This window comes from Pan troglodytes, chromosome 7 (genome assembly GCF_028858775.2).
Source record: "Pan troglodytes isolate AG18354 chromosome 7, NHGRI_mPanTro3-v2.0_pri, whole genome shotgun sequence".
In the NCBI taxonomy this organism is placed as follows: domain Eukaryota; kingdom Metazoa; phylum Chordata; class Mammalia; order Primates; family Hominidae; genus Pan; species Pan troglodytes.
Genome location: NC_072405.2, coordinates 142,866,703 through 142,885,802, shown reverse-complemented (window position 1 = coordinate 142,885,802; position 19,100 = coordinate 142,866,703). Strand labels below are relative to the sequence as shown.

Here is a 19,100-nt window from a genome sequence, read left to right as displayed (position 1 = left end):
TGGTGTTGGTCAATCATTGTTTCAATTCCAGGTTTGCTCTGCAAAGAATATTTCTGACTGCTCTTAACAAGTTTGATGAGTCTAAAAATAATGTCATTTGGTGCATATTTAAAGGCAAAACATCTATTATGTTTTCAAATGCATAATTTTCTTGGCATCTAGCAAATGATCTTGACATATGGAGATCTTAGTTATTTATGTACCCCATGAAACTTTGGACCATATACAGTTTTATGCCTGAAAATTGCCATCACATTATTGTTGTATTTATGAATTTTTAAAACTCTGCCATGAGCAAGCTGCTTGAGAATACTGATGTACCTTCTATACATCTACTTTATACTCTGGAGCACATCTACAAAGCACTGGAGAGCTAGGGAAGGAAATCAATATAATACCCTCAATGAATTTAATGAGAGGACGGATACTCAAACTGGAAATCTTCAAGTATAATAACATCTGATCTACCGTCTTTGTCTGTCTTAAAATTTGAAATTAGAAAGCAGGACAGAAAAGCCTTTTGTAGCCAAAATACAGCCCAGAGAACCTACAGACTAAATCTCATTTACTTCATTTTGTTACTCAAACGTATTTTCTGTCATCATTTCATTTGCTCTGTCATGACCATGGTGAAGGTACAATCTAGAATTATTCCTGGGCATCATTTATCTTCACAGCAATCACAGGTGGTAAACAGTATTTCTTTTTTACATGTCCAGAACCTGGGCCTGAGAGAGGTGGAGTGACTTGCCCGAGGTCACACAGCTAATAGGTGGTGTTTCTGAGTTGCTCATGCTAACCTAGTTCTAGTGACTTCCATGATAAACTTTATAATTCCTTCCCCTTACCCACATTCAGCAGACAGGAATGCAAGACAGAACACTAGGCTAGGCCCTGGGGATAGAGCAATGACTGTAACAGGTTTCTTTCTCACCTCATGGAGTTCAGAAATCGACTTTAGGCGGTCTCTATTTAGCCTACAACAGAACTCAAGGGAAACTCTCAGAACTCCATGTGTCTCTGGTAAGACCACCACTCTTCCCACACACTGCAGCCTCACCTGCCCCGAAAACCAGTTCTACTGAGATTGATTGTATGAAGAACTGATTACCCACCACCTCCTCACTAGCACTGCCTCCCGACATGTGATCATCCCCTGTTCCTCCCCTCCCAGGTCATGCACCACTGGCCAGAATCTTATACCCAAATGGCGCTGATCCACTTCAACTCATTGTCACCCCTTTTGGACCCCTGTGCCCTCTGGAGCTTGAGCTTGGACAGCAAAGCCTGAAGCTTCCACCGTTTCTCCTCTTTCACTAACTGAAGTGGAGGGTTCACTTCTGTGGCTGACCACTGTTCTTCCTCACCACATACACCACAGGGGCAGTTACAGCCCATCGCCACTTTCAGGCCATCTTTCTCCCTTTCTCTGTTGAAGCACAAGCCATCTAGATATAGCACCCCTGCTCCTTCTTCCTGCAGTCATCTACATCACCCTGATCAACCCTCAACCCCAGCCCTGTCAGTTCATTGAAGATCTTTCACCCACACCCGTGTCTCTCTCTGCCTCTCCTGCTATTATCAGTCTTGGTGATGACTTTATCAAACATGTAGGTGATCCACCAGAAGCCCTGGCCTCTCAGTTCCCCAACCGGCTCACTTCTCCAGCTCAGCTCAGCCACATGATTTCATTTTCATTCCTAGATTTGCCACTGTCAATATCTCTTCCACCTCAGAAACTTCACCTCGAGTGTCTCACTAGACACCATTTCTTATGTTCCTGGGGGAACTCCCTCCACTCCAACAACCAAGTGCCCCAATGAAGACCATAAGATAATTCACTCTCCTATTTTTCTTACTGTCCCCTAACCCCTCATCTTCTCTTGCTGTGCTTTAGTTTTATGGTTCATCACAGGAGTCAGTCCTTGGGCCAGGTGTAGTGGCTCACGCCTATAATCCCAGCACTTTGGGAGACCGAGGCAGGCAGATCACTTGAGGTCAGTAGGTCGAGACCAGCCTGGCCAACGTGGTGAAACCCCATCTCTACTGAAAATACAAAAATTAGCCAGGAGTGGTGGCACACACCTGTAATCCCAGCTACTCAGAAGGCTGGGACACGAGAATCGCTTGAACCCAGGAGGCAGAGGTTGCAGTGAGCCGAGATCACACCACTGCACTCCTGCCTGGGCGACAGAGTAAGATCCTGTCTCAAGAAAAAAGGAAAAGAAAAATGAAATCAGTCCTTGTCGTTTGTCTTCAGCTTTCTTGTTTTTTTCTCTTTCCATCATCCTCACCTCACAAAACCCCAACCTATTGAAAATCCAGCACACTACCCACTCTTGGGCTGGTCCTCCCGTGTGGCTGGAGGAGACCATTCACCTCTACTTGCTGGTCTTACCTTAAATTCATAACCACAGGTCTCAGATGGACTCTGGCAATCTTCCTGTATTTTCTTGGGCCATCCATTCTCCTACTGTCCTACAAGCTGCTCTCCTACCTTCTCTCTCCTTACTTCCAACATCATCTGACACTTCCACAGTCTTAACTGAGGACCTTGTTTCCTATTTCGTTGAGAAAAAAAGCAATCAGGAGATTTCTTTTCCTCCCAACATCCAATTTACCAGTGTATCTGGACCTGTCCCATGTACTCCCCTCTCTCCTGCTGCTGACGGTGAACTTCCCATCCAAAATCAGTCTGTGTAAGCACCCTGACTCCATCCCCTCTGCCTATCAAGGACTTAGTTCCTCAGTTATCCTTGGTCTTCTGCACTAGTTCTCTCCACTCTGCTAGATCAATCTCACACATGTGCAAACAAATTCTAAAAGTGTTTGTCTTAAAGAAAATTAAAGCAACAACCTCCCTTCCCCTGGTTTTCCTTCCAGCCGCAGCTCTTTTTCTCTGCCCCCATTTAATGGAATTGTCTGCACTTGGTCTCCAGTTTCTAACTTCACATTCCTTCTTGAAACCACTTCTGTGCATTCCATCATCCTGAAATTTCCTTAGCCATATTATTTCCACATTCAGTGTTCGATTCTTAGTCTTTGTCTTACTGGACATAGCAGATTTGGATCACATTGTTCAGTACCATCCTTCTTTTTTTTTTAATTTATTATTATTATACTTTAAGTTTTAGGGTACATGTGCACAATGTGCAGGTTAGTTACATATGTATACATGTGCCATGCTGGTGCGCTGCACCCACTAACTCGTCATCTAGCATTAGGTATATCTCCCAGTGCTATCCCTCCCCCCTCCCCCCACCCCACAACAGTCCCCAGAGTGTGATGTTCCCCTTCCTGTGTCCATGTGTTCTCATTGTTCAATTCCCACCTATGAGTGAGAATATGTGGTGTTTGGTTTTTTGTTCTTGCAATAGTTTACTGAGAATGATGATTTCCAGTTTCATCCATGTCCCTACAAAGAACATGAACTCATCATTTTTTATGGCTGCATAGTATTCCATGGTGTATATGTGCCATATTTTCTTAATCCAGTCTATCATTGTTGGACATTTGGGTTGGTTCCAAGTCTTTGCTATTGTGAATAGTGCTGCAATAAACATATGTGTGCATGTGTCTTTATAGCAGCATGATTTACAGTCCTTTGGGTATATACCCAGTAATGGGATGGCTGGGTCAAATGGTATTTCTAGTTCTAGATCCCTGAGGAATCGCCACACTGACTTCCACGATGGTTGAACTAGTTTACAGTCCCAACAACAGTGTAAAAGTGTTCCTATTTCTCCACATCCTCTCCAGCACCTGTTGTTTCCTGACTTTTTAATGATTGCCATTCTAACTGGTGTGAGATGGTATCTCATTGTGGTTTTGATTTGCATTTATCTGATGGCCAGTTATGGTGAGCATTTTTTCATGTGTTTTTTGGCTGCATAAATGTCTTCTTTTGAGAAGTGTCTGTTCATGTCCTTCGCCCACTTTCTGATGGGGTTGTTTGTTTTTTTCTTGTAAATTTGTTTGAGTTCATTGTAGATTCTGGATATTAGCCCTTTGTCAGATGAGTAGGTTGCAAAAATTTTCTCCCATTTTGTAGGTTGCCTGTTCACTCTGATGGTAGTTTCTTTTGCTGTGCAGAAGCTCTTTAGTTTAAGTAGATCCCATTTGTCAATTGTGGCTTTTGTTGCCATTGCTTTTGGTGTTTTGGACATGAAGTCCTTGCCCATGCCTATGTCCTGAATGGTAATGCCTAGGTTTTCTTCTAGGGTTTTTATGGTTTTAGGTCTAACGTTTAAGTCTTTAATCCATCTTGAATTGATTTTTGTATAAGGTGTAAGGAAGGGATCCAGTTTCAGCTTTCTCCATATGGCTAGCCAGTTTTCCCAGCACCATTTATTAAATAGGGAATCCTTTCCCCATTGCTTGTTTTTCTCAGGTTTGTCAAAGATCAGATAGTTGTAGATATGCGGCATTGTTTCTGAGGCCTCTGTTCTGTTCCATTGATCTATATCTCTGTTTTGGTACCAGTACCATGCTGTTTTGGTTACTGTAGCCTTGTAGTGTAGTTTGAAGTCAGGTAGTGTGATGCCTCCAGCTTTGTTCTTTTGGCTTAGGATTGACTTGGCGATGCGGGCTCTTTTTTGGTTCCATATGAACTTTAAAGTAGTTTTTTCCAATTCTGTGAAGAAAGTCATTTGTAGCTTGATGGGGATGGCATTGAATCTATAAATTACCTTGGGCAGTATGGCCATTTTCACGATATTGATTCTTCCTACCCATGAGCATGGAATGTTCTTCCATTTGTTTGTATCCTCTTTTATTTCCTTGAGCAGTGGTTTGTAGTTCTCCTTGAAGAGGTCCTTCACATCCCTTGTAAGTTGGATTCCTAGGTATTTTATTCTCTTTGAAGCAAAAAGACAGGGATCCCTCTCTCACCACTCCTATTCAACATAGTGTTGGAAGTTCTGGCCAGGGCAATTAGGCAGGAGAAGGAAATAAAGGGTATTCAATTAGGAAAATTTGCAAACGACATGATTGTATATCTAGAAAACACCATTGTCTCAGCCTAAAGTCTCCTTAAGCTGATAAGCAACTTCAGCAAAGTCTCAGGATACAAAATCAATGTACAAAAATCGCAAGCATTCTTATACACCAACAACAGACAGAGAGCCAAATCATGAGTGAACTCCCATTCACAATTGCTTCAGTACCATCCTTCTTAAAGCAATTTCTTCCCTTTGCTTCTGATTTTTCTTCTATCTTACTGACTGCTCATCTTCCTAAGCTTTGACAGATCCTTTTGGTTTTGTTTTTTGGGTGCCCTATAACAAACTCCTCAGCTGTCTTCCCTTTTCACATTCGCTCTTCATGGCTCTCACCAAATCCCATGGCTGTAAACACTCCCTTTACATTTCTCCCAATTCGATCCAACCTCTTCTCTGAGCTCAAGACTTGTCTATTCAGTTATGTTGTTAAGAATATATAGTTCCTCTTCAGAGGGTTTCGGTTCCTGGTTCTTTGTTCTATTCTAAAAGAAAATTGTACCCATTCATCTGTCAGCCCTCCCTATCTCTGCTGTGCCCAAACACCCCAAGATATACCGTACCTTTCCTTCCTGTGAAATGCCCACCCTTGCCTCCTTTGATGATGTCAACAGTAGCCAATCAGAATTAGCCTAGATTGAGCGGTCCAACCCCAGCCTGCAGTGGGAGGACATAGGAATAGGGTCTGTGTTAGGGAAAAAAAACTCCTGCTCTCCTTTGTTTTGCTCACTCTCCCTTGCCTCTGCCTTGCATGCAGGAAGTGCCCTTCTATAGAAGTATATTGCCTTGCTGAGAAAACTTTTGCCTGAGTGCTGGTTTCACTTTGTGGCATCGAAAATTTGTTTCTAACAATTAGCTGTTTGACATCACTGGGTGGATATAAGAGAGTCATTGCACACTTATGATGGCTAAAAGAGAACCCCTGATTTCCAGCCTCACTAACACTCTCCAGCATCGTGTGCTTGTGTCCCTGTGTTCTCCATCTCAGTAACACACAGTCACCCCTTGGCTAAGACCAGAAACCTTGGATTGTCCCTTAATTCTTCTCTCTCTCATTTTATCAGTGAGTCCTATGAACTCTTCCTTCGATATTATCAGAATCCAGCCACATCTCACTGACCCCACCACCACCACTAGTGGACACTAACTCTTGCTTGGACAGTTGCAATTGCTTATTAAGCAGTCTCCATGGTTTATCTGTTGGCCTCCTATATTCTGTTCTACTCAGCTAAATAAGAAAAAAGGGAAGAAAGGATACATGCTCCTTTTCTTAAGGGACATTCTTAGAAAGTGCCATACAATGACTGTCCCTCACATGACCTCACCCACCTGCAAGGGAGGCCAGAGAATGCAACCTTTATTGTACATAGCTATGCACCTAGTTAAAACCATGGTTCCTGTCACTAGGAATAAAGGGGAAGCAGATAGCAACTAAATAGCAATCTCTGCCATAGGAAAATTCTCTGAAATTACTTTACAAGTAATAAGCAATCGAGGCAGAGCAGGAGCACATAAAAAGGCTCCTGAGATGAGGTTCTACAAATGTATGGGTCATTTGAGACACTGAAGAAGTCCCACAGGCCTGACTATTGAAAGCAATGAGACAGTGCCTGCCACAAGCAGAAATGGGGCGAACAGCCAAATCTATCGCTAACTTCACATTTTCCTAAACAGTTTAGCTTATGTTCTTTAATATTGTTGAGTTGTATGTTTTATAGAGTAATACAATAAGTGAAATGTTCAAAAGAAAATTGACCAGGCAATTCTGATAGTATGTTGTTCAGTGTGGAAGCTAGACCTAGGACTCAGCCTCGGGGTACAGTTGAAAGATGGTGGAGCTTTGAAATCCTGCCTAGCCAGGCTCGTGCAAAGAAAGTGTAAAGGCATTTATTATAATTCAGCTATGCCAACCTCTTTGAACCTCTGTTTCTTCATCTATAAAACAGAGGTAATAGATAATGAGCAGTGTCTCAGCCTTTTTCAGGGCAATGGAAAGGTCAGCGATGAAAGGAGAAGAAAAAAGATAGCAAGAAAAAAGAAGGAAGACAGGACTCTTTAAAACTTAAGGAATAGAATGCAGGATAAAGGGGAGGCAAAAGCAACCTTTAGTTCTCCATAAATAATTCCAATGTTTTAGTTTGCTTCTGGCAAACTCATATGAGATGGAAAAGAAAACTTTAGCCACCAGATGTCTCTATCTCTGCACCAAAGCTAATTTTTTGTATGTAATTTACCTTAAGATTCTCACATTTAAACACTGTAAACACAAATAATTTATTAATATGTTGTAGGTTTTGCTGAAATTTTAAAATTACCATTGATATTTGATTGTCCAACCACTAAAATAAGTTGTCTTTGGATATTATTATAGAATTATTATCTAATCTGCTTATGAATTTGTGATGGGATTTTCTATACAGTATCCTAAAGACATCTCTTTTTTTTCCCCCAAATGTGTTATTCTTAGAATTGACTTCTCTTTGAAAGATAATGAAAAGCAGATCATCCTGGACCTTGCTGTCTATAGGTAAAGACATTTTCTACGTATTTATTTATGACATTTCTGTCTGTTTTCATTCTCAGTAGTAATTTTTTAGTTTGAAAAAATTGAAATGGAATTGACTTAGACCTATAGTTAAATGAAGCTTATTTGTTAAGACAGAGAAGTTACTATAATTTTTAAAAGCATGAAAATGAAAGGAAAGGTAAATAAAGCCACAATTTCATGGATATGAACTCAGGAATATCTAAGGCAGAGTTTAAATAATTCTCAGACCTGTGCTGTTTTCGGATGCTGACACTACAAGGACCCCACTCTGTCTTTGCTGGTATAGTCCTCTGTTTCTGTCTAAAATGCCTGCCTATAGTAGTAGGTATCAGGTGGTCGGCTCCCCTCCCTCAGTCCCATCTCAGAGGCCTGGGGGAACACCTAGCAGCCTCTGTCACCAGTGGACCCTTCTTCCCTGCTGCCCTCTCACATCCTGCCTGTTTTCTCACCCATGGGTAGGAGTGGCACAGACCTCCTGCCTGCCCTCATCACTACACCCAAACTGTTGTCCTTTTCTCCTCCCTAAAGCTCCATGGCTTTGACACTCAAACCTTCAGCCTGTATCACCTTCTTCTCTTCTTTGTGGAAGCATCTAAAGGCAGCAGGTCACTCTGCCTCATTCCCTGAAGATTTTAGGCCCTGGTTCACTGTGCTGATACATCCTTCTGATGACCTCAGTGTCCCCTGGCACCATCTCAGAGGCTGCTTGCCTGTGCTTCCCTCTGCCTGTATCACCCTCGGTGTCCTTGTGGCTTGCTGCCTCGTGTCCTTCAGGCCTCTGCTCAGATGTCACCTCATTAGAGGGGCTTCTCTGCCCCACCATCTGACATAAAGCAGTACCTACCCCTGCCCAGCACTTCCTTCCACTCTTTCTACTTTTTGACTTCCTGCTGACAAAGTGTAAATTTACTTGTATTCTTAAAAGTTTGTGATCAGAGCAGGAAGCTTGTTTTGTTTGTTCTTTCCTCGCTACATCTCCACACCTAAAACAATACCTGGCACCTGTTAGGTGCTCAATAAACCCAAGAATGAATGAATGAATGAATGAACAAATACTGATGATGGGAGTATGACATTGACATGCATGAATGAATGGATGAATGTTTACATGCATGAATTATAATAAGTGCCTTTCTCTTTTTAATGGCTTTTGATGTGCTCCATTTTATTTAATCTCTCAGTAACCCTGGGAGGTAGGAGGGATTATTACCCAAGAGGGGGTAAATTTTCCAAGAGTGAGTCTTGTCAAAGTAAACAGGGACCGAAGGAGCCAGAATATCAGTCCTCAGGACTTCAACCAACTTTGCTGCTTTGATTGTGGTAAAATACACATAACTTAAAATCGACCATTTCAACCATTTCAAAATGGACAACACCATGGCATTTAATAAATTCACAATATTATACAACCATTACCATTGTCTAGTTCCAGAAAATGTTTATCACCCCAGAAGGAAACCCCATGGTCCTTAAGCAGTCACTGCCTATTCTCTGTCTTCATGGCAACCACTAATCTGTTTTCTGTCTCTATAGATTTGCCTATTTGGGATATTTCATATTAATGGAATCATACAACATGTGGCCTTTGTGTCTGGCTTCTTTCACTTACCATAATGTCTTCAAGCCTCATCCATGTTGTTGCACGTGTCAGAATTTCCTTCCTTTTTATGGCCAAATACTATTCCATTGCATAGATATACCACATTTTGTTTATCCGTTCACCAGATGGTAGGCATTTGGGTTGTTTCCACCTTGGCTCTTGTGTACCAGGGCTAGCCTTAGTGTGGTCCCTTCCTCTCCACACCAAGCTGTCTCAGATCAGCTGTGTGCCTCTCCACAGAATTCCTGTCAATTCTTCTGCCTGCTTGCTGCCAGGTTATCTGCCTTTACAAAGACCCCAGCTCTTCTCCAGCTAGCTTCATATCCTCTGCTCCTCCAGCTTCCCAAGCTGCCGTTTCTACTGTTTTTCAGACAAATCACTGTTTCATCCTTGTAAGTCCTTTCCATTTTTAGGCCCTATGTCTGGTGTTTAATGAATGTATAACCCTTTCTTTTTCAGCTCTGTTGGCTGCTTCCTGTTCAGTCCTCAAATGGAAACATTCCTCATTCCCATGCATGTGCATTTTAAGGGGTGGTAATATTTCTCCAGTCTATGTAGTAAAACTCTTTCATTCCCATGATTCTGTCTAAATGAATTATGCTATAATTCCCGGTTATCTTTATGGGCACATGGGTGTCTACTTGAAAGTTAAATTCATTCGTTCACACCTGCTTCCTGCCTTTATTCAACAAGCATCTATAGAATACCTACTATGTGCCAGGCATGGGGAGACTGTAACTGTCTCCCCAGTCATGATCTCCTATCACTTAGAGCCCTGTGAGGGAGGGCAACAGACAATAAATAGACATCTGATGAGTTACAGAGGAAGAAGCCTGCTGTCAAGGAAAGGGACAGTGTTCAGGGATGGGAATAATGCTGTGCGGGGAGTGGTCAGGGAAAGGGGGAGACATGAGCAATGATAATTGAAAGATAAGAAGCAGCTTGCTCTGCAAAGAACTGTCAGACAATTATTTCTGCCAGAGAAAGGCCATGTAGGTAAGGACAGATGAACATTTTAGGGGGCCCAAGCATGGAAAATACTACATAATCCATTAAGGGTAGATATCACACGTGAAGCTGTAGAAAACCTCATCTCTATTATTATTATAAAAATTGTTTTTAAATGGCATATAATAATGCTTTATTAACACTAGCTATGTACTGGGCACTATACATGTTCCTTCCTAACAATCTTAGGGCTAGATGTTAGTAGTATCCCCATTTTACAGAAGAGGAAACTGAGGCCTAGAGAGGTTAAGGAATGTGGTCCCAGGTAATAAAGCAGGAAGGCCTGGAGCCAGTTCCCCACAAGCCTGTGTGACTCCAAACCTATGCCTGTAACCCTTGTATTAGCTTACCTGCCTTAACATTTGTGATTTTTAAAGCAGCTCTGCAGTTTCTAATGTTCACAATTAGTATTTTGAAGTATGTGAACATAATTATTTGGCCAAGCTTCTGATTTAATGAGTGATATGAAATCTAAATCTTTAATTTGCTCATGAGTGGAGGAGAATAATTGCCACCTGATCTTGGGGTCACTGCCATAAACAGAAGGGTTTGCTTATTCAGCAGGATGTGCCTTTGAGGGGAGAAGCAATCTAGTCTTCCAGGAGAGATAGTATTAGGGCAGCTGCAGAACAGCTGCAGGGGATCCAGAGCCGCCAAGGAAGCAGGAGCTGGTGGTTGCAGGCCTCAAGCAGAGTAGAATCAGCATTCCTGGCTATTCAAGTCTTAGGGGCTTAAAATAAAATATTCATGAAAGAGCATGGCAAGCTGTTTTTTGCAAACCTCTGGTGTTTCAGACCTCAGATATTTTTGGGTTAGGGGCAATCAATGCCAAGTGTACTTGTGGGTCTAAAAATGAAATTGCTGATATATTGAATTTCCTTTGGTCTGGGAATTAATTTAAAACTAATTTTTTAAAGACCCATTTTGCATGGATATTTTAAACGTCCTTCATTTAAATGGTCCTGTAAGTGTGAATTTATATTTGCACTTATTCAAACTTGATATTTTTTAAAATTGTAAGATTTTGTGTGTTTAATTTTGAAGGTATATGGATACCTCTTTAATCGATGTTGATGTGCAACCAACTTACGTGCGAGTAATGATCAAAGGAAAGGTAAGTAGAACCCTGTAGACTATTACAATTTCAAAAGCTAAGCTTTGAACTAAGCTGTGGTGCCTCAAATTTTTTTAAGTATTATTAAAATAGACAAAGGGCCTGGGCGCAGTGGCTCATGCCTGTAATCCCAGCACTTTGGGAGGCCAAGGCGGGTGGATCACCTGAGGTCAGGAGCTGGAGACCAGTCTGGGCAACATGGTGAAACCCTGTCTTTACTAAAACTACAAAATTAGCCAGGCATGGTGGCTCATGCCCGTAATCCCAGCTCCTCGGGAGATTGAAGCAGGAGAATTGCTTGAGCCTGGGAGGCGGAGGTTGCAGTGAGTTAAGATCACCCCACTGCACTCCAGCCTGGGCTACTGGAGTGAGACTCTGACTCAAAAATAAATAAATAAATAAATAAACAAAAATAAAACAAAACAAAATAGAAAAAGGGAAAGCAAACAGAGTGCTATTTTTTAGCACATGGTTTTATATCATGGGAGTGGTATAAGGTGGGAATGGCTGCTGACCATATGTAGTTGGATATCATTAATATTTTAAACCTGTGTCTATTGTGTTACACTTTTTTCAAAACTAATAACATAATTATATGTGTGGGAGCCTATGCATGAAATTAAATTGTACACCCATTCTAAGTTGTCAATGATTTCATTCATAACAACTATAATTTTATTATTTCTAAAATACCATTTTTTGCTAATTTGGGCTAATATGGGCTTGAAGATTAGCTTAAAGATTTTTAAATGGAAATATGTTGATGGTTTTTTGACAGGGCTTTCTCTATAAATTACATGAACCCATGAGCATGTCACTGTTTGTGATTGATAACTGTTCTTTAGACTACTTGTTAAAATAGGTAAAATAGTTTGTGCATAGAAAGCATAGCTCATATCAATATTTTTAATAAGCTTAAGCACATTTTTTAATTGAATGGTGTATCTTGAATTTGTAATGAAAATGCCCCTTGTAGTAACCCTGTCATGTAACGTCCTTGCTCTCAATGATACTTTCTTTCTACTTATTTTCAGCCATTTCAGCTTGTCCTTCCTGCAGAAGTGAAACCCGATAGCAGTTCTGCTAAAAGATCTCAGACAACGGGTCATTTGGTCATCTGCATGCCCAAGGTAGGTCATGTCATTTGGGTCAATTTCAAGTCTGGATATGAGGGTTCCTGAAGGAACTTGACCTGTCAGGACTAATGATGACTTCTGATTAAAGTACATTTTAGTTGGGAGCACCAGGAAATCTCACAGCAGCTGAGGTAGGAGAACAACGGTCTGTGAAAACAAAGAACTCAGACTGGGATGTGTTTGGGGCCTAAGGTGGTTTATCCTTTCCTGAAAGAACTTAAGGAAATTAAACTTAAAAAAATTAATTTGTCCATAGAAAGAACTTGGATTCATCATTACAGGCCATATGAATGAGTTGGGATATTTCCTGCTGTAAGCTGCAGAAACCCCAAATAAAACTGGCTTTTATCATAAATAAATGGTTCATTTCTTGTATCAAGATAGGAGAAGGTGGGGAATAGGGGATCGAGGAACACTGGGTCAGGATCTTTCTGATGTGTCAACTCTGTCCTCAGACTGGTTTTCTTCCATAAGATGTGCACTAGCAGTGACTTGGGCAGCATACTTTCATGTTCCTATCTTGCATGAGATAAAAAGACAGAGGATCAGAGAAAGAAACACAGAGAATCTGTCCCACCACAATGAAACAGAAGTTCCTCTGGAACTTCTTAGGTCAGTTTAGCTGAAGAGCCCACCAAGTCTTGATTAGCATAATCCTGAACCATTAAAACCAATCTCTAGCCAAAAAGATGGTAGTACTATCAGCCTTCCATGGGTTCACCATCCATGGATTCAACCAACCAGGGATCAAAAATATTCAGGAAAAGAAGTGTGTCTGTACTGAACATGTACAGGCTTTTTCTTTTTCTTGGTTCCCGAGACAATACAGTATAATAACTACTTACATAACATTTACATTGTATTCGGTGTTGTAAGTAATCTGGAGGTGATTTAAAGTGTACAGATGTTTGTGGGTTATATACAAATACTATGCCATTTTTTATTGGAGACTTGAGCATCTGAAGATTTTGGTGTCCAAGGGATGTCCTGGAACCAGTTCCCCACAGACGTATTTCGATTGGTTTCTATTAATCATACCTCATCCCATAAGCTAGGGGTAGGGTCAACTTTGCCCAAGTCATTTAGATTTCAAAGGGGAATTGTAGATAAACCAGTCAAAATTGGGTTCTGCTGATGAGGAAAAAGAGTAGAATGAGGGAATGTCAGCTATGAAGAGTACAAACTTGATTAACCAAAAAGATTTCTGTAATAATTTAATAATTCTGCGTTTCCTGTAGCCAATTTCCAATGGATTCATTATAGGTAATCAATTATGTATTTTTACTCGGAGGCAATAAAATAGCAAATACAATTTGTTGTCAAGTAATAAAATAACAAACACAGCTGTAAGAATTGTATTGTTCTTGATGACTATAACAAATTAAAGAAATGCTTCTATAGTAACCAGAATATTCTATAGGGAAATCTAAGATATAAGTTAATTACCTCAGTACTTTGATACAGACATTTGTATAACACTATGATTAGCAGCCTGTTGTTTTTGTGTCTGTGTGAAACTTCTAACTGGAAAGCCAAAGATTAAATAGAGACTCTGCTAATTCCTAAAGGGAAATCAAGACAGATGATTTGTGTATCTTTTGCAGGGTACCAACCAATTGATGAGAAAAGCTCTACTGTCACTGTTTATGAGTCTTAAACAACTGCAGCATTCTTTTCCCCTTTTCCTTTATGTTTTTAATCTGTCTAAATTTTTCACATCAAAAACACATGAAAATAATAATAAATGGCTTATTGAGGAAAGAGCATTTTAGAAGTGCTTGATTGGAGATGAAATAATTTATATATATATGGACTAGGAATAGTTCTATTTTCATCATTAATAAATTATGAATAATATTTTCCCTTGAGGGATATATTTTTTAAGATTTTCGACTACTATGTTAAAGTAATATTGATGTATAAGTTCTTCGTTTTCTATCATTATTCTTTTTAAAAGGTAGATAGTAAAAACAAACTTTGGGGAATAATTTCTTGCTGAAAATTTGTCGTCTTTTTCATCCATAAGTAGTTATTTGCAAGGATCTTAAAAACCACCAAAAGTTTAAAAAATTCTAATTTCATTTATACTTAATATTAAAAATGTATATTTCTGAAAGTTAACATCTTTCCAATTATTATTGATTGAAACATTTTAAGTACCAAAGTTTAACCCATGGAGCTATTCTGTATTAGTCTGGACTTATGAACTTACTGTGGAATTGTGTGAGTCTGACCTGCATTATAATTACTGAGGGAAATTCTTGGAGTTATGAAACATACTGTAAGAATCAACATTTGTCCATCATCAGACAAGTTGATGAAGAAACTGTGATATGTGTGTGTGTGTGTGACCGTTTAATATGATAAAATATCATTTAGCCCTAAAGAGAGTGAGATTTTGCCATTTGCCACAACATGGATGAACCTGCATATTATGCCAAGTGAATTAAGCTAGACACAGAAATAGAAATATTGCTTGATGTCATTTATATATGGAATATTAAAAATAAATTCAAATATACAGAGATAGAGAACAAAACAGTGGTTACTCAGCGTTTTTTCATGATGTCAAATTAATATTTTACTCTTTTCTTACTCCTAAATGAGGCTGGATCTATACACTCTGGGTATTGACCAATATGCAAGTTTCATCAGTTTGTCTCTTCCCTGTCATGTGGGTCATGGTTATGTTTTGTGTTGCTGCCATGTCAGTGGATGTTCCCAGCTCAGCCCGTTGTTCCAAGAGGTTTCACTTTGTGCTAGCTCTGCAATCCTAGGTGCTTCCCAACACTCACCACTGGGTCGATGGCATACTACAGATTGCTGTAATACACAAATATCACAGTCCCTAGTATACAGCCACATTTCCCAGAAAGTCAGTTGTCACTGTACTTCCTTTACCGTTTTAACAAGGGTCACTGTCTAGGCTAGAAGTGGCAAGTGAAGTAGTGGAAGAGGTGTACTCTGGCCATCTCATAAAGATAGCATCCAGCAACGGGGGAATCATAAAAAATGGTACACCTGCATAGAGCACTTACCAGGAATGGAGGCTGCAGGACTGGAAGTTGCTCTGGGTGAGTCAGCAAGTGAGTGGTGAGTGAATGGGAAGATCCAGGATGACTATACACTACTGTGGCTTCAAAACACTGTACCCTTAGGCTACACTAAATTTATTTTTGAAGTGTTTCTTTCTACAACAATAAACAACTGTAACATTTTTACTTCATAAGCTTTGTAGTTTTTTTCCTAAGTTTTGACTCTTATAACACTTAGCTTAAAACCCAAATACATTATACAGCTATACAAAAATATTTCCTTTCTTTATACTCATATTCTGTATGCTTTTTTCCATTTCTAAAAATTTTTGGCCAGATGCAATGGCTCATGCCTGTAATCTCAGCGCTTTGGAAGGTTGGGGCAGGAGCCCAGGAGCTTGAGACCAGCCTGGGCAACATAGTGAAGCCCAATTTCTACAAAAATAAAAATAAAAATTAGCCAGGAACTGTGGCTCATGCCTCTAGTCCCAGCTACTCAGGAGGCTAAGGCAGAAGGATGGCTTGAACCTGGGAGGTAGAGGCTACATTGAGCCTAGGAGGTCCAGAGGCTACATCGAGGCTGCATTGATTGTGCCACTGCACTCCAGCCTTGATGACAGAGCAAGACCCTGTCTCGAAAAATAAAAATAGTTTAATATTTTATTTGTTTACTTTTTAAAATTTTTTGTTAAAGACTCAAACACACACATTAGCCTAGGTCTACACAGGGTCAGGATCATCAGTATCACTGTCTTCTGCCTCCACATCTTGTCCCATGGGAAGGTCTTCAGGGACAACATTATTTTTTTAAATATAAGTAGAGGGAGCACACTCTAATATAATGATAAAAAGTATAGTACAATTAAACATATAAACCAGTGACATAGTCATTTATCATCACTATCAAGTATTACGTACTGGACATAATTGTATATGCTATACTTTTATACGACTGGCAGTGCAGTAGGTTTGTTTATGCCAGGATCACCACAAACATGCGAGTAATTCATTGTTCTACAACATTAAGATACTTACAGTGTCAGTAGGCAATAGGAATTTTTCAGATCCATTATAATCTAATGGGACCACCATTGTATATGACTGTATATGTAAATCAGACCAAGTCACTCTTCCCATTTTATTCAGAGTGAGAAACCTTAGAAAAATATAACCATTAAAATAGAAAAACACTTTAGAGAAACATTCTAGAAAAACACTTTGGGAAAACAAGTCAGAAAAACATTTACCAGATGGACAGTACCCCACCCGGGTGTGTCAACAGATGGACAGGAGTCCGGGTCCGGGTGTGGTTATCAGGGACACCAGATGTCCAGGGTAGTGTCCCCTACATTCCCAGAACCAAAGTAGAAAAACATTTCCAGGAAATACCCCTTCCCGCCTGTGAGCCCCAAGACCAACCAGTGTGGGACAGCTGGGTCAGGCCATAATTGAAAACCAATCAGTTGCTTCCAAACCTCGCGCCTTGAACCTTTTCAAATGTGTGAACCAATCAACTTATTGTACCCCACCCTGTTCTAATTTGTAACCTCCCCCTGTGTGACTTTGTGGTTTTTTGCCTTTATAAGCAGTGTGTAACAGCCGTTCGGGGTCTCTCGGCCTCTTGTGCTGGGGACCCTAGCGCACTAGCAATAAAGGGTATCTCTTTGCTGTGACCCCCGTGTCGAGTGGTCTCTCGCGGCGACCCCTCTCGAACTTGGAATCTTGAGCAAGGTTCCAACAAGAGTTAAAGGCAGAGTCCCCTGATAAGCTGTCCCCCCCACCCCATTATCTCCCTGACATCATCTTCTACCACTTCCTTCCTAGTCATTGCAGCCACATTGGCTTCCTTGCTATTTCACAAACATGACAAGCATCTTTCTACTTCAGGACTCTTGCACTTGCTGTTCTTTCTGCCAGAATGTCCTTCCCCAAGATGTCCTCATAATTTGCTTTCTGCTCAAGTGTCATTATATCACTGAGGCCCTTCCTGATACCCATATTTACAAAACATCTCCTCCCAACCTCAGCATTCTGTATCCCCTGTTCCTGCTGTATTCTAAATCTCCTGTTCCTGCTGTACAGTCTAAATATTTAATTGTTTATTTCTTTTTCTATTTTCCCCAACAAGAATTTAAGCTTCCTGAGAACAGGGAATGTTGTCTGTCCTTGTCAATGGCACCTAGAACAGATCCTGGCAAAGAGTAGGTCTTCAATAAATTTTTGTTGAATGAGTGAATACCTTAAATGTATCTTTAAAATACATTTTAATATTTAGAACATGCATCTCCCCTAAACTACTCTCCCTCTCAACTATTTCCTGATTATTTTTCCATATGTATTTTTCTGGGTTAACTTTCAAATGAGTTTCTCAAATTCCGCCTCTGAAAAGACCATTGGAATTTTTATTGCCATGGATTTAGAGGCAGTGGGAAGAAATGATTAAGGGAATGGGCTCTGGAGCCAGAGAACCTGAATTAAATTCTGGTATTTCACTCAGCAACTGTGTGACCTTGGCAAATTATTCATCTCTCTGTGCCTCAGATTCCTCATTCATAAAATGATATCAGTAGTAATTCAGACCTCAAAAGGTTATTTTGAGGATTATGCAAGTGAATATAAATAAAGTACCTAGGACAGCGCTTGGGACATAATACACACTACATTAATGTTTACTGTTAATATTATTCATTGCTAGTAATGCATATTATTAAATAATATCAATTGCTACTAGCTAGTATTTTATAATTATTAAGATTGCATTGAATTTATAGATTGTAATAGGAATGAATTGATGTATTTACATTATCAAAATTGGATATTCAATAATGTGTCTCTCCATTATTACTCTTATTTTATGTCCATTAGAAGGTTTTCTTTGTGGGTAGTTTTCTCTCTATAGTTGCTACACATGTCCTAAGTTTATTTATAGATATTATATGTATGATTTTAGTTTCTATTTTGGTTGGGGTTATTCCTCATCACATTTTCTAGGAGTTTATGTCTGGCCTTCATTCCAAGTTCTTTAAAATGTGTAATCAAACTAAGTTCTATGTACATAATCTTTTCATCATCATCCGGAGGATATCTAGCATATGATTTTACCACAGTCCAACTTAAAATTTAACTGGAATTTTGCATGCACTGAGAGACTTGTTCACTTGCATCAAGTCATTAAATTAAACTGCCATCTCAATTCTTAAATGACAAGTTACAGGAACACTCCAAGAATATGCTTCATGATTTCCTTTGGGTGTTTCTTCAGAATAATTAACTGAGATTAAGGAAGTTGCCATGTGAACTGAACAGCAAAATATATTTACTACTTCAGTGGGTGAATATCTTGCTTAATTCTGTTTATACTGAGCATAAGAAGTGAAGATCACATATTAAGGTCAATAATACAGACCATACTTCTAAAAAACACAATCTCAAACCAACCTCCTCCTTATTAGTTGCACACATTCCACTTTTTCTCTGCTCAGATATACTGGTGATATACCCAACACAAATGCACTTTTATTCGCTGATTGTCAAGTGGGTCTATAGTGTTACCTGGGCATCTTGCTAGGTTTTCTTGTTTCATCCGTACTTCTGCTCTTTTATTTCTCATTCTCAGCTCATTTATAAAACTTCCAACTGAAGCTCATTCCTGAAATTTCTAA

General features: G+C 39.8%; 1 protein-coding gene across 9 annotated transcripts in view; it reads left to right on the top strand.

Moving 5' to 3' along the window:
• The window catches only part of DNAAF11 (dynein axonemal assembly factor 11), a 103,882-nt gene that overhangs the window by 52,745 nt on the left and 32,037 nt on the right, over positions 1–19,100 (top strand). For 4 of the 9 annotated variants that reach the window (XM_063816028.1, XM_009455928.5, XM_063816029.1 and 1 more), the window contains 3 exon segments: positions 7,465–7,524; positions 11,198–11,267; positions 12,302–12,397. In XM_063816028.1, coding sequence (XP_063672098.1) covers positions 7,465–7,524; positions 11,198–11,267; positions 12,302–12,397 — 226 coding nt within the window. 9 annotated transcript variants of the gene reach the window in all.